General features: G+C 38.9%; 1 protein-coding gene across 12 annotated transcripts in view; it reads right to left on the bottom strand.

The window, feature by feature from the left end:
- Window positions 1-27,328, bottom strand: part of DGKI (diacylglycerol kinase iota) — a 424,664-nt gene that overhangs the window by 192,687 nt on the left and 204,649 nt on the right. For 4 of the 12 annotated variants that reach the window (XR_011539629.1, XR_011539628.1, XM_070617830.1 and 1 more), the window contains exons 7-13: window positions 27,136-27,207; window positions 23,487-23,603; window positions 13,360-13,482; window positions 13,015-13,089; window positions 12,381-12,479; window positions 2,220-2,302; window positions 270-330 (exon numbers count right to left, since the gene is read on the bottom strand). Coding sequence is in view for 10 of the 12 variants with exons in the window: in XM_070617830.1 (XP_070473931.1) it covers window positions 270-330; window positions 2,220-2,302; window positions 12,381-12,479; window positions 13,015-13,089; window positions 13,360-13,482; window positions 23,487-23,603; window positions 27,136-27,207 (630 nt within the window). In the remaining 2 variants the exon portion in view is untranslated. The remainder of the gene's footprint in view (window positions 1-269; window positions 331-2,219; window positions 2,303-12,380; window positions 12,480-13,014; window positions 13,090-13,359; window positions 13,483-23,486; window positions 23,604-27,135; window positions 27,208-27,328) is intronic. The other 8 variants (XM_070617833.1, XM_070617831.1, XM_070617834.1 and 5 more) reach the window with 5 other exon arrangements.

The following is a 27,328-nucleotide window of genomic DNA, read 5'->3' on the forward strand; positions in this document are numbered from 1 at the left end:
TCTGACCACATCCTTACCTTGTGGAACAGGAAAGGATACAGTATAGTTGAGGGAGTGAAACGTAGCTGAGAAAGACCAAGTATGAATCCATGAGGATAACAACAAATTCTCTCCTAACCCTTAGAGCCTATGATTCATATGAGAAAGACGTGTGTTTTTTAGGGGATTGGAAAGACTGTGAGGTGAGAATGAAGAAAGAGATCTGCCATAAGGAAAACAAAATAAAGATGGAAGAAATCAGGGAGTTGGATTCTATTTCAAGGACCTACCGTTCCATCCCCACCACAGGCCAGAATTCGCAGATTTGGTACTTTCCTATACAACTCAAGCCTGTAGAGGAAATAGAAGGAAAAGTAAACAAAAAAATCACAGCACTGGCCATACACAGAAGAGAGAAAATGCACAGCAAAAAGTGGTAGTGGGGGTACTAGAGAAAATGTATAATCAGGGACACAATACCACCAAATCTAGTTACCAAGTAATCATAAAAGACTGACTCCAACAACTGTAGCAGAGGTTGGCAGCAAACATCATTGTTAAATTGCTGACACTGGAATGGATTTTAGGGTGTCCTAGAGTTTTATTTCCCATAATTCCTATTAAGGTGTCAGCTCACATTATTTTCCTCATTAGTTTTGACTTCTTTTTCTTTTCCCATCGTTCTCCTCCTTCCTTTCTCAAAGACAAATCATCAATTGTCAATCAATAGTCCTTTATGTCTCCTCCTCATATTTTATTAGCTTTTCCTGAATCTGTCTATTTTTCAAACCTATACTTCCCACTCTTAATCCCAGGAAACTTTTTTCAGAGAAATGGGGGGGGGGGAGGATACCCTACTAGCATTGTCACTACCACACCCAAAATTCCATCTCTCTCTCAACTCACTCACTAACACTCAAACCACCATTTGTACTCCTCAGCCCAAAGAGGGAAAGCTTATTAGTTTTCCTTTATTTTGAATTTGTCTGCTTGAAGTTAGATCATTTATCTTTCATAAAGGCTCTCAAGAAAATGCAATTATACCAACCCTGCTAAAACGCTTGCTTAAGTGAAGCTGTTAATAGTTCTGTTCTAGAAAACATCACCTACTTAAACCAAATATTATTTTTTTCTGAAAATATTTCCTGTCCTGCCATGTTCTTTGTGGTGATATATGAAGTGTCCACCTAAAGTCTAAAGTGATAAAATCTTAAGAAACTAAGCATCTGAAAGGTCAAAAGCCAGGGTAGCAGATTTGCCTTAGTACATCCAAATACAGAAAAAACTATAGAAGTCTGATAGCAAACCCTAGTGGCCAAGAAGTTCATAGATTAAGAGAATTATGGTAGAAATACATCTTCATATTTACTGTTCTCCTGTATGTTTAAAATATGTAATTTATCCATTTTATACAGGAACATTATTTCTCTAGAAATCATCCAAACCGATATTTCTTTACCTTTGATACTGTTTCTTATTTTAAAAATAACTAGTAACTAGTATTCCTAAAGTTCTACGTTTATTAGATGACATCGAAATCATCTTAATAGATGGATTTTAGGAAGAGAATCAGACAACAGAAGAAATGACCCTGCTCTTTCCCACCACGTACCCCTCTACCAAGGGGAAGATACAGGATACACGTCACCTACATCTAGACTTTATATTCAATACTTGTAACAAAAACAGAGCATGAAACTTCTGAGAATCCCAGAAAATGGCTTGAGCAGGAATTAAAACGTCTCCCCTACTCTTGTGTAGAATCCACAGGCACCATCAATTAATCTCTCAAATGGACACAGATGCACACACGCACAGCCTTGAATTCAAATCATGAACATATTTATGAACAAATATGGCCATTCTGCACAAAGATATGCTTACATTCCCATTAATGTACATCTCCAAGGTTGAACATGCATAAGTAGAAAAATTACCAATCCTTTCCCAATTCACAGACTTGCTAATAATGTTGCATGCACATAAGCAGCAAACACACTAGAAGTATTCACTGAGTGAACAGCTGAGAAGATGGTTTGGAAGGGAATTAACCCAATGAAGAGCAATGGGGGAAATATCAGATCAAGTATTAAAGGGAGGAGAGCAGATGAGAAAATAGACGAGAGATGGTCAGAAAACATTTCACAAGGTAATCAAATAATAAAATATGACTCCAAAGCAGCAAGTCCTTCCCACTTGCCTAAAAGAGTATGGCCCACGGAGGGTATTTCCAGACTTACGCATCTTTTGGCCCTTCCTGAGAAAGATCAAAGACTTGCCGTGGATTCAGGTACCACATGAACATCTGCAGGACTTTGGTTCCCTGGAAGGAAAAAAAAATGACAATAGGAAGAAATTTCCAAATATTAGCTGCTCATTTAAAAAATAAAAATAAATCCTGTTATCTAAATAATATCTAATTAGAAACAGCATAGAGAAGTAGTTAAAATCATGGACTTTGGCCATCGATACACATAGGCTGAATGCCCAGATTAGACTGCTGTTAAACCTATGTAACTCTGGGAAATTCCTCAATTTCATTAACCTCAGCTGCCTTCTCTTTAAGGCGGAGACAAAAATGCCTAGTTCACAGACCTGTCGTAAGATTAAATGTAATAATGTTTGAGGAGCACCTCACAGTGTTTGTCATACAATAAGTGCTTAATGAATAGTATCTATAGGTTTTACCACCATTACTTAATGTATAGAAATCCTGTAGGGAAGTTATTAGTCAGCCTATGTAATTCAACAATTTTTACCTTGTTGTGAACACTACTATTGTCTTTGTATAATTTGAAATCTGGACAGTATTCACTAATTTTATTGAAATAATTTTTTTAACTGAAGCAAAATTATCACAGGCTCCCCATTTGTGTGTGTGTATGTATATATACATATATATACACACATATATTTATATATAAACATATATTTATATATATAACATATATTTATATTTAACATATACTTATATATATATTTATAGATATAACTCCTCTAGTTAGTGGTATCAAACCTTACTTTGACATTTTTCAATTTCCATGTCTATATCTGTTTGTCCAAGCCAAACATTTCTCTCTCACAAGAACATTTTTGGAGTGTTTTAAGTGCTTGTGACATTTATTAAGATGACCATCAGGGCAAATACAAATGATCTGGAGATCATTTCTTAAAGTGAATTGAGCAAAGAAGAAAGGAAAAATATCTTTTTATTAAGCAATATCAGAAGAGCTTTAAAATTGAGTAGTGTGCCTCATCTTAGGTCATTATCAACCACAGCAATAAATATTCCTAAGTTTATGTACCTACCTCACTGTATTTGAGGGTCATCTAAGTAGAAATAGCATATTTGACTCAGAACTAACTTGGGTGCCCTAACTGGGTGATTGTGAGCATTTATAATCTTGCAGAAATTTGGTATTCAAAAATAGGAGGGCAATGTCTACTTTCCAGGGTGATTATGAGAATTAAATGAATTAGTAATAGTTACGTACCCAGCACAGTATACGGTACAAAATAGGCCTTTGTAAATGTTAGTCCCTTTCTTTTTTTGCTCCTTGTTAGTCTATTCATAAAATTACACTCAAGGGTGTGAGGGCTCAAGTGTAGTTCATAATTATCATATTGTTATGCCAGTTGTTACAGGGGCCAATGCAGGTCTTTTGTTCCACAGTTCATCCAAACCTATAATTTAAAAGTTCTGTTTTATCATGTGCTTGCTATAAATTTAGGAATAGCATCCTATCCTTAATTATTACAACTAATCCTTCAGTTTCACCAAATGACATATTTTGCTTCCTATAAAATTCAGACATAGATTTAGTTACACAACACTAACTAAAAATTGGATGAATCTCTTTCTTCCCACACCACGCCTTGCTATCAAGTCAGTTGGGGATTATCTTAAGTAATCTTTTATGTTTAATAGGTAACACCAGAGTCATTTTAATGACCAATCAATTTATTAAAAATTTCCAACTGACTCGCTAGAAAACTAATTTTTCAGTTTTAGATTCCTGGGGCAAGATGAACTGTTGACGTTAATTGCTCCTTTCCATCTTTGGCTACGGCAGAGTGCATCTCTCAGCTTCAGCTTCTCCTACTAGGCATATGATATTAGGTAATTAACATCTTTCAAAAAATAAAAATAAGAAGAATTTAGAGGTTGCTTTTCTTAAACTAAAATTTTTCCAGAAAGTTTGAGTGACCACACCATCCTGTTTTTGCTCATTTTCAATTTGTGTTAGTAGGAACACCTAATTATCTCCATTTATCCTTCTGAGGAAAGGGTATTGAGGCAGGCAAATTTTGCACTGCACACCTCCAGGAGGCACCATTTACATTGCAGCCTATTGGAATAACGCCCTCTGGAGTTGTGTGGTGATAACTTCATAACCATACATGGCTACTCTATCAGAGTCTACACTCAGACATGATATAATTACTTCTTTTTAAAGTAATCTTTCTAAAATATATTCATTAGCAAAAATAGTTAAGTGTCTGAATGAAAGCATTGCATTGTTTTTAAATTAGTACTGGTGGGTGGAGGAAAAAAAAGGCCTATCACATGTTTAAGTCAGTTCTATTACCTCTGCTGTTACCTCTAGCATAAGCTACTTTAGAGCTTTCATAAAGGTAATTTATTCAATAGAACTGAATGGTCCGACAAATACTAATTCACTAAGAAAAGAGTAATTTCTTTCTTTCTCACTGGCAGGATTAAATCTACTTAGTCATTTATACAAGCGTCATTCACTAACAAGTCCCAAACACTCTCATAGTTATCACACGCCATCTGCCAAATGCAAAAGCTGCAACTTTTGCGCGAGTCCAGTTTTCTCTAAATGAAAAAATAGCTTACACATCAATTCCAATACACTCCGGAGACGGTTCCCATACATACGGTTGTAGATACAATACCTCATTGACCACAGAACTTTTTAAGATATTGTGAGACCAGGTATTTCTATGGAGTGACAAAAAGAAGCAGTGTGAAAAATTGTTCTTTCCAATTCCATGTGTTGGGGAACAGAGTGTGACAGGAGAAAACAGGTAGATTGTTCTAGAGGGAAATGAACAGGATTCATCCATTCACCTACTATGTGCTAAGGACAGTTTTAGGTGGGGGAATAGAGAGATGGATGAAACAGAAGATCTTGCTCTCAAGAGGAAGTTCTATGCATTATTCATAAAAGAAAACATAATGGTAATGATTTGGGGGTATAGAGAATCAATTAAGAAGGGGTCAGCTCAAATACCTTACCAATCTTCTCATGTAGGCTGAAACATTCTGATATGTTAATAAGCAAGCCTTGGATTATGTCACTGAGGTATTATCTAGATCATGGAAAGAACTGCCCAGACAATAAGAAAGGCTGAAGAAAAATTAAAATTCATGGGAGGAAGAGGTTAAGTAATTATTTCAAACTGGCTCCAAACACCACCAAAGGAACACCTCATTTACTTAATCAACAGATAGGAGGCTCCTACCCTGCCCATGTGTACACTCAGGAGACCAATACGAAATCAGTTAGCTCACTAAAATGGTAAATGCTATGGTAGAGATGCCTTCTGAGAGGTATGAGTGGCCAGAGGAGATACTCTAAGCCCACATTTGGGGATCAGATGAAGGCTTTTTACATATGATACTTGAACTTTGTCTTGAAATACGGGTTAACCATTTCTTTCCACATGGAGTAGAGGAAGAAGTTTTAGGGTAAAGGCACAATATGTGTGAAACAACAAGATACGCCATGAAAAACTTCATTCTGTTCAGTCTTTGACCTGTGAGGCAGGAGTGGTGGGAGACAAAACCACCCAAGAGAGTTTAGATTAAGTCATGTATGCCAAGGATCTTGGGCTTTATTCTACAGGAAATAAGTCACTGAAATGCTCTAAGCAGGGAAGTTAAGACTTTCATTTTGAAGCATCAGTCTAGCTACAGACTAAAAAGCTAGACCTCAGGTCCCAGACTTATCAAAGGGGCTAGATGGCTTGGTTTGGGTTTTAGGCACTGCTATAGACTGAATGTTTGTGTTCCTCCCAAATTCATAAGGTGAAATCCTAACCCTCAATGTGATGATACTAGGAGGTGGGGCCTTTGGGAGGTGCTTAGGTAATGAGGTGACTAGTGACTCATGAATGGGATTAGTGCCCTTATATAAAGAGGTCCTCTGTCCCTACTGCCATGTGAGAACACACTGAGAAGATGGCTGTCTATGAACCAAGAAGTGGGCTCTCACCAGACACCGAATCTGTGGCTGCCTTGATCTTGGACTTCCCAGCCTCCAGAACTGTGAGAAATATGTCTGCTGTCTGTCAGCCCCCGAGTCTATGGTATTCTGTTATAGTAGCCTGAACAGATTAAGACAGCCGCCCCCACATTCCCAATATTGTGACTTGGAAAAAGGTATTTTCCACAGATTTATTGTTTGATTGCTTTAATTCCATCTGTTGAGGCTGGCTCAACAAGAAGATCTTGTGATTGGGTTTTGACATAAGGTTTTGACTGCCCCTCCACCCTCTTGTCAGCCTTTTCTAAGCTTTAGGAGCCTAAAATTTTATCTAAACATAATGACTCTTGATTTATCCCCAGGTTGAGCATCGCAGAAAATAACATCTTCATTGAGGTTGTTTGCTCAAGTTTTTAGAAACAGTTTGCAGACTCAAATATTTGAGGTTATTTACTCTCGTCTCCTCCTTCTTCCCACCTTGGTTGACTTGCACTTGACTTAGAAGTGGCGGACCTGGTCTGGGGAAGCCTATTCACAGATAGTAGTATGAACTTGGTCAGCATGAGCCTGTCCACAGACTGGACACCCTTCCTTCTATCACCTACTGAGAAGGTCTGTGGGAGCTCAAATCCAGGGGTCCAACTCAAGCCACACTTCAACCTTGGAATTTCACATTGAAAAGTGTGCGAAGCCACGGTCTGAACCCCTCAACTCTAAGGACTGGCTAGCTGGAATCACTCTCGTGGTCAAAACACCTGCTTAACCCTGAACTCATAATCGATGTTACCGGAAGATGAAGTTCATGAGAGTGTGAGGGAGAGAATGTGAAAGCAGGAAGCATCAAGAGATATTGGAAGGGACTAGAAGACTCAGGTAGAAAGATGTTAATGAGTCAGGAGCATCCAAGAAAAATAGTAAGTTTTGAAGTTAAAGCAGAGATAAATCTAAGAGAGAAGGTGTATTTCTTGAGCCCTCAGGTTTCCACACAGAGAAGGGGATTATGTGGGAGTAAACTCTATCTTCCACTTACTACCTCTTCTCCACAGGAGACACTCAAAGTCGATACCGTGGTCCCCAATTCCAGTGCTTATTCCCTCAAATAATTCAGATCCCAGCAGTAACAGCAGTGCTGCCAACCTCTAAAGCTCTGCAAAACACCCAGTATTGTCTCCACCTTAAGAATGTTGGAGAAACAGAAAATTATTGTGAAGTTTATCTTTAAAAGACAGGATTGTTTAAAAGGACATAGAAGCAGTCCCTATATGTGTTCCTCTCAATATATTCCTGCTAAGTGTTGGCAATTTTCCATTCACAAAAATACCGTAGGAAGGAAAAAACGCAAGAGGTATTTTACTTGCCAGCAGATGGCAATACAGTCCAGTTATTTAAAGAACAGGGGCCTAAGCAAGTGTTTTTTAAAAAGTTTGATGTCTAAGCTTCAAGAACAGAAGAGAGGGGAGTGCTTTATAGCTAGAAGCAGATGAGCAGAATAAATTTATGAAAGGGCAAAAATTAAGATTCGATAACAAAAACAACACAGTATTTCTCTGTTAATTGCAGTAAGCCTGTGCTAATCAGCGTGGTCTCTGAGTAGCAGCAACAGCATCACCTGGGAGCTTGTTAGAAAAGGAGACTCTTAGAGCAACCCCGTGACTCGTTGATTCAGAAGCTGCATTTTAACATGGTCCCCAAGCCATTCATAGGCACAATAAAGCTAGAGAAGAAAAGTCCAGGGTTCTCAACACAGGCTACACAAGAAACTGCGGACCTTATATCACATAAGGGGTCCTCCCCTCCAGGTTCTGATTTAATTACTATGTGGTGGGGAAGACATCAAAAGTTGCCCAGGTTATTCTGATGTGCAGCCAGGGTTGAAAAGCACTGCTCTAAGCCAAGAGATGAGCAGCCTTGATGATAGTAAGGACAAGGGAAGATGCTGTTTTCCAAACAAATCAATACCTTTTCATCTCAGATAAATTCCCACCTGCTGTGCTCCCCACACAGGCCCCAGGTATTCTCAGAGACTCTGAAATAACTGATGTTTCTCTAAGTGTGTTCCACAAACCACCTATATCGGAATCACCTGAGATGCTTAGTAAGCATGGACATTCCCGGGCCTCACCTCAGCCTCACTGCGCCAGATATTATGGGGTAGAGCATTTTTAACAAGTGTCTCCTTGTTTTTTATTTACACAAAAGTTTGAAAGCCACTGGACTAATTCTGGACTGAAGTTTCTTGAAACTGAAAATTTCCAAGTAAGAATTCTGATGAGTAGTATTTTAAAGGTTCTTATGACTTAGGATGTCAAACAGGTGTAGAGGTCATGTTACTAATCTCTTAACTTGTCTAGAGGTAAATAAAAGTGAACGGTCTTCCTTCTCACAACAGAACATCATACTATGTAAGGTGCGAGCACAGAATGTTCTATAAGGAGAAACTCCAGGTGAGAAGGGATGTTAACCCCTGTTTCACTTTCCTGGGGTGCACTTGCCTGATTTTCACTGCCACCCTCTGCTCTCTTTTGCTGCTTTGTCTCAACTATGGTTCATTTGGGTGAGAAGGAAAAAACGGGGCAGGGGAGGGCAAAAGTATAGAGGAAATAAGGGAGCTGCGGAATGAGAAATTCTCTTCCTCTGATTGTTCGCCAAACGGGGATCGTTTAATTCATCCTCTGACTTCCCATGGTGCAGCTGAATCTACACTCTCCTGCAATGTTAAGTGCACATTACAGCCACAGCTCAGGGAAAGGCTGGTCCCAACAGCAGAGTTAGATAACCTCTGACCACAAGTCTTCCCTACTCACTACAATGAGGGCATCAGGCTGCGCATTCCTAAGACTGAGGATGGAACCATAAATAGATTGAGCAGCAGGAAGTTAGTTTGAATGATTCCAGTTGTACATGAGTGTCTGGATTTCTTTACAGCTTTCTCAGCATTTCACATTAGAGTTAGAAACCATGTTCTTTATATTTACTAGGCTTAGCAAAGAATTCTATTTTACAGAGGAAGCATATAGAAAAATTTAAAGTTATGTAATATTCATTTTTGGTTTGGATTCTCATACTTCTGTGAATCCTAGACATTCCGGAAGTAACATCATTAGGACAACACACTCACAAGCCAAAATGTATAAAATGATAGCAAAGTCATTTAAGTCTTTTGTTTCTAACGACTGCCTATTTTTTTACTGGAATACCTTACTGTCACCTCAAATTCCTCAAACACATCTCAACCTCTTTCCCAAAATAATCCTTCCCTTTCGTGAATACTCATCAATAAGAAAGCCACTGTTCAAGTAATCTGCTGTAAAATCTTCATCATGATGTTTTATTTCCCTTAAGTAATCCATTCATCCATCTGTCCACCCATCCACTCATCAACCCATCCACCTGTCCACCCACCCAACCACCATTCTTCCATTCTTCCGTTAACTATCCACCCACCCATCCATCCATCCATGCACTCATCAATCCACACATCCATTGGATCTATCCATCTATCCAATTTATGCCAAAGCTTTGTGGATCGCCTCCTGACTTACATATATTCTCAATGTGTTAAATCAATATTCCTTAAAAATGCTTCCACCATATTCTCCTTTGTTCAATACATAAAATATTTTTAAAAACTAAAAAACTTTTTAAACAGCAAAAGACTAGTTTCCCTTGTACAAATCCAAAATCTTCAGCCAAGTTTTAAGACACTGCTCCATAGGCTCATTCTAATCTTTAACCATGTCTAATAATATACATGTTCCCCTCATTTTGTCCTCCAAATGAATCATTTTCATCACAACATCCATTCTTCTATTCATATTGCTTATTAGACAATAATTTGTTTACTACTACATGCAATGTACTAGAAATCATAGGTTCAAAGGTGCAGCCCCTGGCATTATGGAGCTTATATTTAGCAATACAGACACATGTAGAGCACTCATGTTGTGATTCACATAATACAGATGTACCAAGGGCTATGGGAGCATAGCAGACAGGGCAATTAATTTTGAAAAATGGTTCGGAAAGGTGCTCCTGAGCCTTAAAGGACGAACATGAATTTGCCACAGTAGAGAGAAGGAAAGGGGCATTACTCCAGCTTTCTCTCCTCTGCATAACTAAGCAGTGTCTGTCTTCAATTTCAGCCACATCCATGACACCATTTCCTTACCACTCCCAAGTCACTTCTTGCCTCTGAAATTCCACAGCACTTTTGGTCTGATCCAGTCAATTTAGAACTCATATATAGTTAATGTTGCTTGAATTATTTTTCCCAGTTTCCCCTATTGTGTCATTAACAAACAATACATGCTTAGAAAATTTACTTCGGTTTCCCTTGAGCTGTTTTCAACGTAATGAAATAGGAAGCAATGTTAGATCATCTCTGAAGTCCCTGTCATTAACAATTTATACAGGGACTGAACAAGAACAGGCTACATCTTAACCGGACTGTCTGCTCCTCAAACGTAGGAACCACCTACAAGCTTCTGTATGCCCTAGAAAAAAAGCTTATGATTTCATAAATGAATTTTATATAATGATTGTTATGATAAAATATATTTGGCATTAATTAGCATGTGGTACTCAGGTGGCCAAAATTATGGAGTCAATTATATTAGCTTTGCTCTGTTCCTTGGTCCCCAACCTCACCCCCAACCCTCCTGAGGCTACAGGGAGACCAGACCTAGAGAGGAGGTATGGCTCAGGGCAAATTGAACCTCACTCCCAAGAAACTCCTCTCCAGGTGCTCCTCCACTGATACTCTTAGGATCACCATCATCACAATACAATCAGCGCTCAGCACTCAAAATAAGCAGGACGTTGAAAATACATTATTTCTCTGCTTACAACACATTTCTTTTCCCTGTTCTCTACAATGTTAATAGAAATTTTTAACAAAGCAAGTGACCAAGAATTTTGAAGAAATAGAGGAAAGGAGGGATAACATTTTCTTTAAATTAAAAGCTCCCATAAGAGAAGCTTGATTGTAACTAGCACAATCTGGAAAATGCCCATTATCTTTAGCAGTAAGGACATTATCTCAGACTGTTGGGTCAATCCTAATTATACGACTCCCTTCCTTGTTTAGGGTGACTGAATAGTTTTGAATCTTCAGTTGTTTCATGGGAAACTTCAAAAAATCTTACCTCAAAATGTAAAATGTACACAACTTAATGGGCAGAGAAAATATTTTATCACCCAATCTCACATGAAAATAAGAGAGAAAACCAAAGCCCACAGGAGAGTATTGATAAGAAGCCTCAGAGAGTGGGAAGAGAATTAGATGAGACAAAGACCTGGATTCTAGAAAAAAATCTATCCTTTAAACAGATATGTCACTTCAGGTATGTCATTCAACAACTTTCCTTTTTTTTTTTTCCTCCCCAAAGTCCCACTACCTAGTTGTATATCTTAGTTGTAAGTCCTTCTAGTTCTTCCGTGTGGCATGCTGCCACAGCATGGCTTGATGAGCAGTGTGTAGGTCCATGCCCAGGATCTGAACTGGCAAACCCTGGGCTGCTGAAGTGGATTGAGAGTACTTAACCACTACACCACCAGGCCTGCCCCATTAAACAACGTTTCGAAAGCTATTTCTTTATCCTCAAATGGGGTTGATACTGCATTATAGGATTTGGGCAAGAACTAGATGGAACCTGGAGAAGGTGACATTTTTGATAGCATTGGTGGTGCTGGTTGTTAATGGTGTTTGTTGTGAATGATTATCGCTATGATGAGTCATTGTTCTCTCTTTTCTCTGAGGATAGGGACAAAAGTAATCTGGCCTAATTTTAACAATAGGAAGAAATAAAGATAAGTTCATGAAGAACTTCCTAACCATGAGAGTTGAGAAACCCTGAAACATTAACTAAGAGATTCTAGAATGACCTTTCTTGAAAATCTGTAAGGAGAATGCCAGCAGTTAAGTTTTTGGAGTACTCCTGGTATAATCTTATCTGCAAGCAAAGGAATGAATCATAGAAACTCTAGGTTTTGCTTACCCTGTAATATGTAAGGCTATCCCCTGCTGGAGCAATGATAACCTTGCCCCTGAGAAACCAGTTTGTCTTCCAATGCTTGAGGCCTTAGTGGCGCTATTTTAATTGGTGCTGGGAATTGTGTTTTCAAAAAAGCACTGAAACTTCTAAGTTAAACTCACAAAAAATGACTCACCTGGTTGCCTCCACTCTTGGGGTTCACAAACACAAGCAAGGGTTTCATGAGAGGAGAAGAGATAGGTTTTATTACAAAAGGACGACCTTTGTTTTCCTGCTGAAAGAAGAAAGCAGCACTATTGAGACATACACCCATGGCTTGAAGGGCAGCCCCAAAGCAAAGGAAGTGGGAAACCACCACCACCACCACCACCACTACCACCTCCCCCAAAAAAACCCTATGTCTTATTTCATGGAGCTTATTCTTAATAGGACATTCCATATAAATCTGGGAAGAAAGTATCTCAAACTATAATTTGACCCTGGGAATTAAGGCATGCTTTGGATTTTACTCTGTATACATTAAGTATTCTAGAACTGTTAGCTCTTATCTTCATCTTCATCATCATCATCTTTGGGATAATTTTCCAGGCAAGTGCAAATGCTCTGACTCTGAAGCAGTAGGAGGTTATGTTATTTTTTTTTCTTTTTTGTAGGAATAGAAAGAATTCCAGTGTGGTTAGAGTGTAGTGAAGGAGGAAAGAGTGGTAGGAGATACGTAAGAAAAATAAGCTTGGGCCACATCCTGTCTGACAGAGACAGCTATGGAAAGGAGGACATATTTCATTGGAACATAATGCTGAAACACTTACTTCAGTTCCTCTTTTACTGGCTTTTCTTTTAAAGCTTGTTCTCTTCTTCTTCCGATTTGAAGCCTTCAGGGAGTTCTGTAGGAAAAGAAGCAAACACCTGAGCTCAGAGGCAGACAGCCCAAGAGCTTTCCCATGCAGAACCATGTAGAAGATGATGGCAGCACATGCTGTTCGACTGCATGCTTCTCATGCTTTGACACTTCCAAGCCACTGTTCATGGGTAAGCCACAGACAGAAATCAGTCGAGTGCTTCAGAGTGAGCGACCGACTCCCCACCACACGGAGAGGCAGGGAGTTAGAACCCTGGAGGCTCTCATGGACTTCACATAACAACACATGTTATACCTGCCAACCCTCCCAGTAAAAATGGAAGAATCCCAAATTCTCTGAGGGGCTCCAGTCTCCCGCCCAACCAGGTCCGTCTCCCGCCCAACCAAGTTCAAGTTCATCTCCTGGTATGGAGATCACCTATGTGGAAATGTAAAAAAGGAGGCCATTTTTCATGTTTTTCTTTTTTTTTTCTGTTTCCTTTTTTTTGGTAATGACTTGTTCTAGTAATAGTCATAAAATGACTCAACCCCAATGGAACTTTATGATCCAACTAGCCTATGATCAGCATTGAGGGCTGAGTTTTAAAACACAGAGTCACCTTAAGTTACTCATAATAGAATGGCAGTCATTGCCCTTTCTCTGTCTAAAGACTCATTGGTTTAAGAAGTCTTCCCTCCCCTGGTAGCCTTGATGTTTTCTTCTCATAGAAGTGCCTCCAATTGGTTGAAATACAGTGACCCCAAATTTACTTTCCCTGTCTTTCTCTTTTTAGGGATTTTATGGACCACAACTTTGTGATTACTTTAACTAACCATTTACTCAATATTTGATACAGATGCTTTGAGAAGAACTTCTCTTACAGGACAGTCACAACTCACTGGTTGAAGACAAAGCAAAACCAGATTGAATTAGTGGAGAGTCAGTAAGTAATAGATGGCCATCTTTACAAAGGCAAGATATTACGACCACATCATAGATGTTTAACCCAAGTGTTGAAAGCCTGAAACACAGAATTCTTAACTTAAAAGTTTATATATGTATATACAACATGCATTGCTTGAGCAGTTAAAGGTTTTCAAACAACTTGAAGAAACTTAGATATATATTCTTCTATTTCTTAGGGTATTTTTTCTTAGAGCATTCAAAATAAACCTTAGTCTATACTTATATTAACACATGATGGGAACTATTTAACTTTTATTTTACTTTCATTTGGACCACACAAAAAAAATAAGTTGATTTGTGGCATGTGCTCACCAAGGATGAAGGAAACTTTCTTCAACCACCATTTGTCCCAAGATTTTCTTCCCCCATCAGATTAAAGAATGTATCTTCAGGTTCTCTGAGTCTCACCAGAAAAGAGATCCAGAACTTCATGGGTGTTCTAGACCTCAGGTTATTTCTCATCATTCACTCTAGACTATACTTCTCCTGCAAAGAGATCTCCAAGTTTCTGTATTTCTCCTTAGGTGGATCTATTTTCATGTCCCTCTTTGGGGAAACATTTGCATTAAAGTATTTGTTATATTTTGACTACTTTCAGTTTATTTGAAAGGGAAGAAAAATAATTTAGAACCTTTAAATGTTTGATCAGCCAAATGATCCAGGAAGAATGCTGGAAACTATTAGGCTCACAGCAACAGTCTCTCTTTGATGGCAATTAATGATGCTGAGTGGTTCTCAACAATCACTGCACATTGGTCTCACCCAGATAGCTTTTTTAAAATGCTGATACCTGGGCACCATCAAATATTCTTATTTAATCTGTTTGGAGTGAAGCCCAGGCAAAGATACTTTTTTTAAACTCTCCAAGCCATTCTAACATGTAGGCAGGGTTGCGAACTCTATTTAAAGTAGAAAGGACAGAATGAGGAGACATATATACCATGGCAAAGCAGAAGATCAATGGGATAAGAAGCATAAGCTGAGGAATCTGACAGCTTGGGTGTGAATTCTGAATCTCCCTGTTACCAGATCAGTGATCTTGGCCAAGTCAGTTGACCTTGGCCAAGTCAGTCAAACTTTTGAAATAACAGTTTCTCAATTTTAAAATGAAGTTGATAATACCTACCTCACAGAACAGTTGTGAAGTTTAAACGAGAAAAGGTATGTGAAGCAGTTAGCTTGATATCCATCCCATGACAAGCACTTCCATAAATGTGAGTTGCCTCGTTCACAGCTGTGTATCCCCAGCACCTAGCACAAATGCCTGGCACATAGTATGCACTCAAATCATTGTTGAAATAGTGAATCAATATTATTATAATTTTCAACACTTACTGAGCCTTTTCTGATCTTTGGAAAGGATCCTTAGGAAGTGAATGCGTGTCTCCTAACTTCTTTGCTGTTTTAGTTCATTTCCTGCCAAGAGCAATGCGGGATGCCAAGTGCTTACAGGAACACACTATGGGTCTTGGTTCTTGACAGGACTCAACAATTAAACTCCAAGAGCTAGGCTAATGGATCAGGCTAAGACTACTTCCTAAACTTGCCTGAACACAGAAATCACAGCTCTCTAGGTGATTCTGATGATCAAACACATTTGGGAAACAGAAAAACACATCAAAATAAGGCTTCATGTCTGAAAACAGAGCAGGCAAGGAACTCAACTCTAATAGGGAACAGACACACAAAACAGTCTTTTTTAACACAAAGTAGCAAATACAAGTGTTTCTGAGCCTTGCTGAGCAAAATGTATCTGAAGCCTTCTTCATCTCACAGAACAAGAAGCGGCAAAGATCGAGCACAATGATTGACTTACAGTATCTGGATGCTTGTATGTGAGTTCTGAGTAAGTTACAGCCCTACAGATAGTCAAATAGCAGAAGATAAGTAGTATGCAATGCCACAGCACACATCAAAATTCCAGAGGCTCCCTTCTGTTCATTGTGAATATGTATCTGTTTCAACATATAACTTGTTTCAGAAGGCAGCATAATGCAAAGAGGAGTAGATGGATGTGAAGGCAGATTTGGATTGTGTTTCAGCCATGACAAGTCACCTAGCCCTTCTCCTCTACAATATGACTTACCCTGCCTTGGTCAGTATTATTGTGAGATTTAAACAAAATAGCATGCTTTTCAAGAATGTAAAAATTATACCAAGGAGTCATTGTGTAGAATCGTTGGTGATATGTTCAAGAAACCTTCAGTTCTTGTCCTGTGTTCTAAAACAAAGCATCCTTGTTATCGGGGGCAGCTGACTCCACGATATAAGGGTTCAATTTGCCAGTTCAACATTATCAAAACAGTGAAATGTTGTACCCTCATTTGGATTTTTGCATTCTTCTGATTCCAACAGCATTCAACCCCTGTGCATTCTGTGCCCACTGTTTTGTTAAAGTCTTAAGAAAAGATAAAGACTTTTTGTTTTCTTGTATCGGGGCAGTATTACCTTGCCACAGAAATAATCCTATCAACAAAATCTTTATTGCAGTTACGACTCCTTCCTGGGCTGTTAAGAAATTTCTATGGGTGAATCGTTCAGCTGTGAATGAATCTTAACTACGTCTTATTACTCTTCAGGGATTTTCCCAGATTAAGAGATCACAAAGGACCAGTTTTAACAATCAATTTAAAGAGAAGATTTCTCATTTCATCATCCCAAATGAAGTTGTTCCCCATCATACACTGGACAAAACTGATGGATAACAGGACCGAGAGTCATGGACTTTGTCTATTAAAGAACGTTCTCACTCTGTCCCGCTTCTGCTGCACGACTGGGACAAAGGTTGTTCTGAAGATAGGCAAGCAGAAGAATAAAGAAACTCATTCTAAAAGTAAGGACAGGGTCTAAGCAGCTTCAATTAGGCATATATGGCTAAATCACAGTGATTATTAATTAACCTTTAGAATTGACCAAAGGAAATGGCTTGGGCAATCTTGAGGGATATTGTTGGTCATTGCCATTATAGTCCGTGGTCCTCCAGCATTTTAAGATTATCCAGTCATAAGGAATAAGAAAAGACTAGCATGAAGAAGGCCCATACAAAGCTGGGAAGAAGCTGATTGTGGCATTGTTTATAAGTAAACTATTAGAAACAACGTAAATACTCATCAGTGGGGAGTTGGCTACATAAACTGTAACATATCCATAGTATGGAATATATACAGCAGTTGAAAAATGAGTTAAATCCATCTATACTAATAGAGACTTTTCTCCAAGATTCTTTTTTTTTTTAAACTAGGAAAGACAAGTTTTAAAGCATTATGTGTAAAATGATGTCATTTATTAAAAACACACACCTCCGGTCTCCTATAACTTGACCAGACAAAAAATTCATGTAACGCAGGTCTTGCTCCATCAGCTCCAAGCACTTACACTAGTGTTCGAATGTCTTTAACTTGTTTATCCAATCAAAATATTATCCTCTAACACTTTCAGTCCAGAGGAGAAACACTGACAACTGTAACTTTAAATACATCAACAGATTCAGGCTTGATTCTTAAAATTTAGTTTTGTTTTAATTTTAATTCTTTACAGTCATCTAACTTCCATCATCTTTTAACTTCTTCTTCTCTCCAAATAATTTGGAGATGAAACCAAGCAAATCATCCAGGCAGCCCTCGTTCTCCTTACCATCGAGGTTTCACGCAGCTCCCAATTCCACAACTAGTCACAGAGTAATTATCCACTCAGAGCCAGCCATCTTTTAACAGAGAAGGAAAATATGTGGTTTAAATCCACCTCTTTACAACCCACTGTTCCTGATCATTATACATCCAAGTAGATTTCCTTTACTCCTGCTCTCTCCAGAATCATTTGTTTAGAGACAAACATCACAAATAAAGCTGACTTTATTTGATAATCCATCCTAACTGTTGTGCTCAGTATGACCTGTCAACTTGCATTGTCCTTCCTTATCCCTCTTCCCAGTGACACCTCCTGCATCCTTCAAGACCAAACACAAATGACATATTTTCCATTTAGCCTCCACTGATATCCACAACTGAAATTGCTCAACCCTACTCCATGTTCCCACATCTTAGGTAGCACTTACCACTGTCTGCCTTAGATGTGTAGGCCTCTCACTGACCATTGCTGATTTAACCAACCTGTTTCATCCCTTCTTCTCACCACCCTGTGTGTCTCTCTCCTAAAAGATGCACATGAATCAAAAAGGCAAACCTTCACAGATACCAGAAGGCCACTCTTTCATTAGACTTACATGTGGCTGAATTCCTCTTCCAGAATCCACATTCTGCCCAGCGATTTAGATGGTTGTATCTGTTTTCCCACTAGAGAGTATATACTCTTTGTGGATATCAGATGAACATTTGATTCACCTTTGGACCTCCCACTGCATATAACAGCATCTTTTAATGTGGCTAAATAAATGTTTACTTAATTCAATTAAGAATATCTTCTTTATCATTTTTAAGCAGTTAATAGAATATAGAAATATTATCGATGTATAGAAAAAAGAGATATGAATTCTAAAAGTTGGAAAAACATTTTATCTGCTGTTCTTCATCTACCTTCCAAATTCCCTCTTTTAATCATTTCCCATGTCTCCAATTAATCCTCTAATTTTACTGCTTCCACATAATCGCTAACAGGTTGTCACCCATGCTCCACACTCTACAAACTACAGTTTTGATAACAACCCTTGTTATTTTTCTAATGTCTACAGGGTGTAACAGATGACTGCCCTATTTTTCTTTCCAATTTTAATAATGAAACTCCATACTATCATAATTCTATCCCTGTTTTGCAGGACTCTCTTCTTCCTTTCACTTTCTGCATGCGGATGCCCATCTAGTCTTCTTCTACTTTTTTATTGACTTTTTCCCATGAGGTAGGCATCATGCTAGTGAGCACACAATCCCACTACAGTGTAAAATACAACAGTTATAGTCGTATTGCAAGGTGTGCTTGAGTGCACAGGAGACGCCATGCTGTGGCCCCTACTCTTGTCTCTCTCTCTACACTCTCCATGAGAAATCTCATCCTCTTTGATTGTAATACAGATAGCTCAGGGATCAATAACTCCTGTCCTGACCCCTGTATGACTATCCACTGCTGTCACCTGTCGTTCCAGTGCTTCACCTGATACACCCTGCACTCCTAAAAGTCAACAAGAAGGAAAATAACAAGAGCTAACATTTGAGTGTTTACAATGAGCCAGCTGTTGTTCTGTGTGCTTTATTTTTTTGTTTCTTAGCTCAGTAGTCCTCATGAAAACCCTACGCATTAAGTACTAGTATTATTTACACTTTGCAGATGAGAAGCTGAAACAAGAATTTAGGTTGTTTGAGCTTGTACAAGTTATTAAGTGGCAAATCAAGTTTAGAAATCGAGGCAGTCTGGGTCCTGAGCTAGAACTCTTAACCACTACTATATAGGCCCCCAAACTCATCATACACCAGCTTTTAAATAGAATTTAGTTAACTGATTAAGTTACTTGACAGTTTTGGAGCCCATAGGAGGAAGAACCACCAAAATGTTTAAAGATATCTGATTCAGCCAGGCTTGCAATAGTTAGACAGTGAGGCAGCATGACAAATCATTAAAAGCTTGGTTTCCAGAATCAGAATTCCTGGATTCAAATGCCACCTCAAACTATTTAACAACTAAATAGCCCCAGGTAATTTATTTGACTTCTCTATTCCTCACTTTCCTCAGCTGCAAAGTGGGAATAATGGGATACCTGCCTCATAGAGTACAGTGATGATAAAATGAGATACTGAATGTAAAGTACTTAAAATGTTTCCTAACACATATAAAGGCATTCAATAAATGTTAGCTCTCCTTATTCTTCTTATTAAAATGTCCTGAACACAGAAGACAACAGAAAGGCACATGATGAAAAAAAATCTGGACTTTAGCATCCAGACTGTGAACTGTAAATACCATCTCCCATTAAAAGTAACCAAGACTCCTCAGAGAAATGGCTGATTCCAGGTATGGACAGGAAATGCACACGATGTTCCTGGCACATGGTGTTATTCCCGAAACTAAGGAAGCTATCACAAACCTCATGGTTCATGAAAAATGGAGACAGGAACCACCCGGAAGGAGTTCTAACTGGTCAAAGATGAAACAATATAAATTTAAGAAGAATAATGATGCTAGTGTATGGAAACACATCATATATATCACATAATAATGTAAGTTCATAATTCATAATGATACTTTCTAAAAACCACCGCCACTCTTAGCTACCTAATAAAATTTGCTAAGGTATCAACGTATAATTCTGAAAATTTACAAATAAAGGCAAATACTCAAGCGCTTGTCATGTATTTGCTGGTAATGAGGGAAAGGTCTCTCCATAGGAAAATCATAGCTAAAAACTGAGGAGTAAAAATTGGAGTCACCCTTTGGCAACTCCTAAAGAAACAAAAGATTTTAGGTAATAATCTTTAATGGATAAAACAACAGGTGAAAGGCTGATGGATAACTTCACAATAGCTGGACTAGGATGATAGCTCCTGAATTCACTGATCAATCCTAACACCACTGAGAATGAGCAACCTGACGTTATGTTCCTTTGAAAGCAACACCATAGAAATACACTCCACCACCCGTGTAGTCCTTTTGCCAAAAAATCAAACCTGTATCTAATTGAGTCTATATATCTAAGTATTATTTTACAAGAAATGTAGGCAATAAGGGAAATCATTTTAAAACACAATAAGGATACAACCAGCCAAAATTAAAATGAGAAATTCTACAGGTAAAGTGACCCAATTTATTCAATAAATAAATGGCATGAAAAGTGAGAGGGGACTGTCAGAAATTAAAAGAGACTTAGATATGTCAACAAAAAGTCAGTTGTGGACTTTAGATCCTGGTTTGAAAAAAATAACTGTAAAAAGGTTATTTTTGAGGCAACCAGAAAATATTTTAAGTAGTTATTCATTTTGATGGGTGAAGTAATGGTATATGGTTGCCTTTTTAAAATGCTATTTTTGCTTCTCTAAAATGAAGTATTCACAGATTAAATGATATGCTAAAATTTGCTTTAAAATACTGTAGCAAAAGAAAAAAGGGGGAGACTTCCACTTCCAGGAAGACAGAGTAGATGAGGTGGAACCAGGAGAAAAATGGATGTGGCTATGAAAAGGTAACACGATGGATACCTGTGGTGATAGGCTGTTCTGTATCTTGACTGAATCAATGCCAACATCCTGGTTGTGATGTTGTACATAATACTGCAGGATAATACCATGAGGGGAAAATTTGTAAAGTGTACATGGGATCCCTCTGTGTTATTTCTTACAACTGCATGTGAATCCCAGAATAAAAAAAAATTAATTAGGAAAACAAAAAATATGGTATGGCAGGGGCTGGCCCCATGGCCGAGTGGTTAAGTTCGCGCGCTCCGCTGCAGGCGGCCCAGAGTTTCGTTGGTTCGAATCCTGGGTGCGGACATGGCACTGCTCATCGGACCATGCTGAGGCGGCGTCCCACATGCCACAACTAGAAGAACGCACAACGAAGAATACACAACTATGTACCGGGGGGCTTTGGGGAGAAAAAGGGAAAAAATAAAATCTTAAAAAAAAAAAAATGTGGTATGGCAGAGGATAGATGAAACAACAGTGGCAGACAAGTTCATGATTATAGAAGAATTCACTACAATCTTTTCTCTCTCTTCACTTGCTTGAAATTTTCTGTAGGAAAAAGTCTTTTTTAAAGTTTAGAAAAGTAAACTTATAATTTCCCTGCAAAGTGGTATCATCTTCTGATTTCCCTAACTAGTCTATCTCTAGTCTGTCAAAATTCCACACCACTAGGTCATCCTACACACTCTTGCTAGTTGTTTTTGTCTAAAATACAATTTTCACTCTACCACGCCTTTGCTTAAAAGGATAAGTTCACACGTATCAAAAATTCCCCCCAGTCAGGCGTGAGCAACCCTAGGCTCATCTCTGGCACACCCCTACATAAACCTTCCACTGCAGTCAAGCTAGCCTCATAGTCCCATGAACATAATTTTGGACCGGTACCCTTCCTCATGCCATTTTCCTGCCTGCTATTTCCTCTCCTCTCCACTTATCTAAATCCCACCCACCTTTAAAGAGGCAGAATAAACCCCGCCTCCTTCATGAAGCTCTCTCTGATCTTTCCTTAAGATAACTACATGATTCTTCAGAGCAAGGATCATGTATTACATCACAATGCCTACTAGCCTTCCTGATACCATCATGGTTCTCGATGAAAACATGTTGATTTAACTGAATATTTAATATAAAGCTCATGGAGAGATTACTGAATTTTACAGAAAAAAACAAAGAAGTAAAAATGTTAAAGAGATTTTAAAATAACACTAAATGGGAAATCAGTACCCTTGAATTTCGGATGCAGTACTGTACTTAACTTGCTATGTCACCTTGGGCAACTCATTTAACATTTCTTGGCATTTGGTTCTAAAATGGAAAATGAAAGGACTAGATTCCCTCTTTTTTAATGTGTAGACACTGTACTTGTCTCTAGAAACGATTTCCCAAGGGGCTTCCATGGATTGTAACTTGAAAAGATTATTCCTAAATGTTACTCACCAACAAAGGCTAAACTTTATATTAAACACACAAAGTAAAACAGCATCCTTAATCCACCAGTTTTTAAGTAAAACTGAGTCAACGAGGATGAATTGCATGATTTTGCAGACCATATGAAGTCAGATTGCCTTATCTTTTAAAGATATTACATTCAATAAGACTTCCTAAGGTACTTGCACCCTAGGGGAGGCATAATCTTCTCCCTGTAGCACTAAGTCTGCCATCCCATAACTTGGAGCTGTTTAAGATGTATAGTATAAAGGTAGAAATGTTTCTATCAAAGATTATGACCTTGTTGAGAAACTACCAAGGTTTCCCAGAATATTGCAGTAGAGACTATCTAGGACAGAAAGTACAACAAGGATTGAATACAGAATGAGATTAGGTATTAAGAGGATAAATTCTACTTTGCCTTAAGAAAAGTGTGTTGCTCTCTAAGCAGGCCTTGTGTATTTAGGAAGGTCATGACCCACAGTCTGCCGTTCAGGTTGGAAGTGGTGGTAATCTCAACCAAACAATGAAGCCTGCACAGTTTGCCCTCACATTCATTCCCTGGGGATGCCCAGGCTGGAAGAGAAGAGAGTTGTATAAGAATCAGCTGTAAAGGAATTAGCTCTACCCACCACCAGTACTTTAAGGAACTCAGGAGAACACCCATCAAAGAGAGCATCATTAGCATATGAATGGAGAGGAAACTTTCCTGCTGTGGAACTTTGATTTCTTTAGGAAAGGGAGGCTGGTTCCATGAGAGAACCCAATGCTAATGGGATGAACTGGGAAAGCTAAGCACGGGACCATGGGGATGAGTGAGCAGAGATCATAGGAACCCAGTGACTAGTCAGGGGGAGAAAAGCAAGAAGCAGCAGTCACTTTTTCTCTGCACTGGCCCAGCAGCACCAGGGTCCCGGCAGTTACCTGAGGTTTCTTCACCTTAATGATCCAGGTGGGTGGGACAATAACAGCAGCATGAGCCCCCAGGGAGCAGGGTTCCTCAATGTGATGCAGCATGAAGCAGGTCACCTTATTGTGAAACTGAAGAAAAAAATAAGCCAATAAACAATTCTGTGCAAATGGCAAGCTGCAAAAAGAAAGAATAAGTTCGTGCACGCACGCTCATGCATGCATAGAGACACACACATACCACATGCACACACCGAGGACACATGTTCCTTATCACGGCCCAACCAGCTCCAGAAGCTCAAGACCAGATTTCCAATTCATTTCACTTTACAAACTGATAACAGTTGATATCAATCTTGTAGGACAAAGCCAGAGAAAACTTCATAACCTCTTAATAGGATATTTACACAAAGATGTTAGAGGTTTGGAGGGTTCTATTAATCCTAACTTTGCAGATAATTTTGTTTCACTTGACTTGTGCTGGTCACAGACTCAGCTGATTTGGGATAATGCTGAGAAGGAAATGAAGACAAGCAGAAAAGCAGCACCTACCATCTGCCTGTCCTTTCTCTATCCATAGATGTAAATCCTTCCCAGGTAGTCCTTCCAGTTTAAGAGACTCAGGAAAGAAGATGCCTCTTCCAGAGAGTTGTTAATCCAAGAGGTAACAAAGAACAAAGACATTGCTTCTGTTGGGTTTCTAGGGCCTCTAAGAAATACAGTGGGCCTATTACACTGGGCAAGTCTAAATGTTTTGTTTTGTTTAAAGGAAGGAAAGAAACGTAGAGTAATGATCATAACCATACGCCAGTGTGAGGGGCTTTACTCTAGACCACAATGCACTGAGTGACCTTAGGCCAAACACATCTTCAATCATCTTTTGTGTGGCTGTAAAGTGACAATGATGTTTGGTAACATTTGTTTTCTAATAAACATAAAATCCACATTACACAATAATTACGGGTCTTAGTTTTAATCATAGTGATTTTTTAAAACTTTAACATCAGTTTCTACTCGGATTATACTTAATGTGATCACATAATTTATCATCTTAACTGGAACAATTTTAAGAATAAAAGGGAGCACTGATAATAATTATGCTGGAACAACAGACATAAATTACGACTGTCTCAGGAAAATTGGCAAATGTGGCCACTCTGAGGATATCACATCAGGGTGATTTTCTCATCATTTCTGCATATCCTCAAGATCTGACATGATCTAGCAGCTAATTACTAAATCAATTAATCATGAAAAACAGGTTAATAAATTAATAATTCCCCATACCACCAGTTATTGACGATCTGCAAACAATTTGATATACCAGAGAAATGCTACCTGAATACCTCTTCAAAAGTGATTTTCTTTTAGCAATTCAAATAGACCCCCAAAATGAATGGCCATTACATTTCCAAAACGGTAGCGATCTCAGAGATGACCTATTTCAACTCTCTCAATTTATACCTGAGTAATTTCCAATCTAGAGAGACTAAGAGGTATGTCCAAAACTGCACAACTTTTAAGTGGTAGAGTCAGGACCTGAACACAGGAAACCCAGCTTCCAAACCCAGTTTTTTTCTGCTGCAGAATGTGCCCATTGAGGGCACTTATTTGTCTGACATCAGATATCCTGGAAAGGATTACCTGTAGTGTTAAAATATACCACCACTGTAATATGTCTTGAAATGTTTTGTATTTTTAGTCCTTGCAAAATCACCTTCTACAGTGTGAGACCCTGGGAAACTCAAAGATATGGGGAATGGACCAAAGCTCTGCCACAATGGTCAAGTCAAAGTTGTCTTTGTAGTAAGTTAATTGGACTATTCACTAATGAAGACAGCACACATGTTCACTGTAAAGTGGGATGGAGTTCCCAAATTAATTGACCTTGGATAAACCATCTAACCACAGCCTGGGAGCTGGAGGGGAGGAAGCAGATACAGCCTGAGCCCACTGCTGCCAATGATGCCATTCCACAAGTAAGGTCTCACCAGATCAGGGAAACCAGCAGCATAGATATCGTGGCACACCACCAGGGACATCTGGACCCTGAATCTGCTTCTTCCTCTCCAGGAGGAAATATTGCCTTGATGGCATAGTTTCATTCAAGGACCAGGATGACCTTATATTTGTCAACATGTTCTTGAACAGAAGCACAAAGACTATCTGCAACAATTAACTGAAAGGAGATGCCAAGAATAAAAAATGTGGCAGGATGGTAACACAGCAAGTGCTGAACTGTCCAGACCAATACATCCCTACCCAGTTCTCCTGACACGTGGGGTCCAGGGAAATTATTCTAGAGAGGTTATTAGGTTGACCCTTATGGAATTGCCAAAAGTCAAAAGTTTTTGATCCACAAAAGTATCAATTTTATGTGTTTCAACTAAATGCATCTGCTCCTGCCCCATGGCCTTGTTTGGTTAGTTAAATCTGATGTGTGTAGAGGGCTGAAGTCTTCATGCAAACCCTTAACCAGCTGAAACACGCCAGCCCTTTCTTTTCAGGTTGGCTGTGCAATGAGAGGACAATATATCCCAGTTATACAGTCACTCAAACGAGTAGCTGAGTTGAGAAATTAAAGCAGGGGTCTGCAAACTTTTTCTACATAAAGTCCAGATAGTAAATATTTTAGCCTTATGGAGCCATACTACCTCTGTTGCAACTACTTGACTCTGCCATGACAGCACAGTCAGTCAGATTGGGCCTATGGGCCATAGTTGCTAACCCAGTAGCTAGAGTACGTATTGTCTGGTTAAAAAAAGAAAAGTACATAGGCAAACAAGTAAGAACATGAGCCATCTGGTTGGGACAGAGGTGTTAACAATGGAAAGAGGATAGACAAAAGAGAAAAAATAGGGAAATTACCATTGGATCCTAATGAATATACAGTCATGCATCACTTAACGACAAGGATACATTCTGAGAAATGCATCTTTAGGCGATTTCCTCACTGTGGGAACATCACAGAGTGCACTTACACAAACCTAGATGGTACAGCTTACTACACACCTAGGCTACATGGTACTAATCTTATGGGACCACCGTCGCACATGCAGTCCATCGTTGACTGAAACGTTATGTGCTGCACAACTGTTTACGTTCAAATGTAAGGAAGAGTTACATTTCAACGAGCAGATAGACAGCTATAACAATATCCAAACCTAAATGACAGGCACAAGATCACGCTTATCCTAACACAGCCCCATAGAAAGTCACCTACATCAAAAACAGAAGAACCAAGATGCCTGGACCCCTGTGTTAGAGGGATTATCTCACATGGCACGTTGCTTTATGTCGCCACTTCCTACCAAAGGAGGAATTGTCAACAATCTAGTGTAATGGAAAGAAAAAGTGGTCTAGGAGTGAGAAGTCCTCAATTCCAGACCCAGGGTCAAAACCAGGAGAGGATTTTCTAGGCTCTGATCCTAGGCTTCAATGTATGTAAATGAAGGGGTTAATTTATCTCTATAGTTTCTCCCAGCTCATATCTGCTATAGTTCTACAGTTTTAATCCGTCTTTTTTCCTCCAAGGATCCTATGTGAGAGAAATAATACATAAATTAGGATAACTTTCCACTTACAGACAAGAACTCAAGTGATGACATAAGCCTGTGTTGATAAAACGTGAGTCTACTTTGTTGTATTTCTTCCCAAAACTTACCGCCTGCTTGCACCAGGAACAGCTGATAGCCACAATCTCTTTACTGTGGAAGGAGAACTTTTGCTGGAAGCCCTGGGATGTTAGGACAAGAGACAGAGAATTTAAAACCACTTCAATCACAACAGGCATTTGACCTCTTAAAGTCCAATGAAGTGAATATAGCTAGAACTATCCCCACCATTCAAGGTAACTG

This window comes from Equus przewalskii, chromosome 4 (assembly GCF_037783145.1).
Source record: "Equus przewalskii isolate Varuska chromosome 4, EquPr2, whole genome shotgun sequence".
NCBI lineage: Eukaryota > Metazoa > Chordata > Mammalia > Perissodactyla > Equidae > Equus > Equus przewalskii.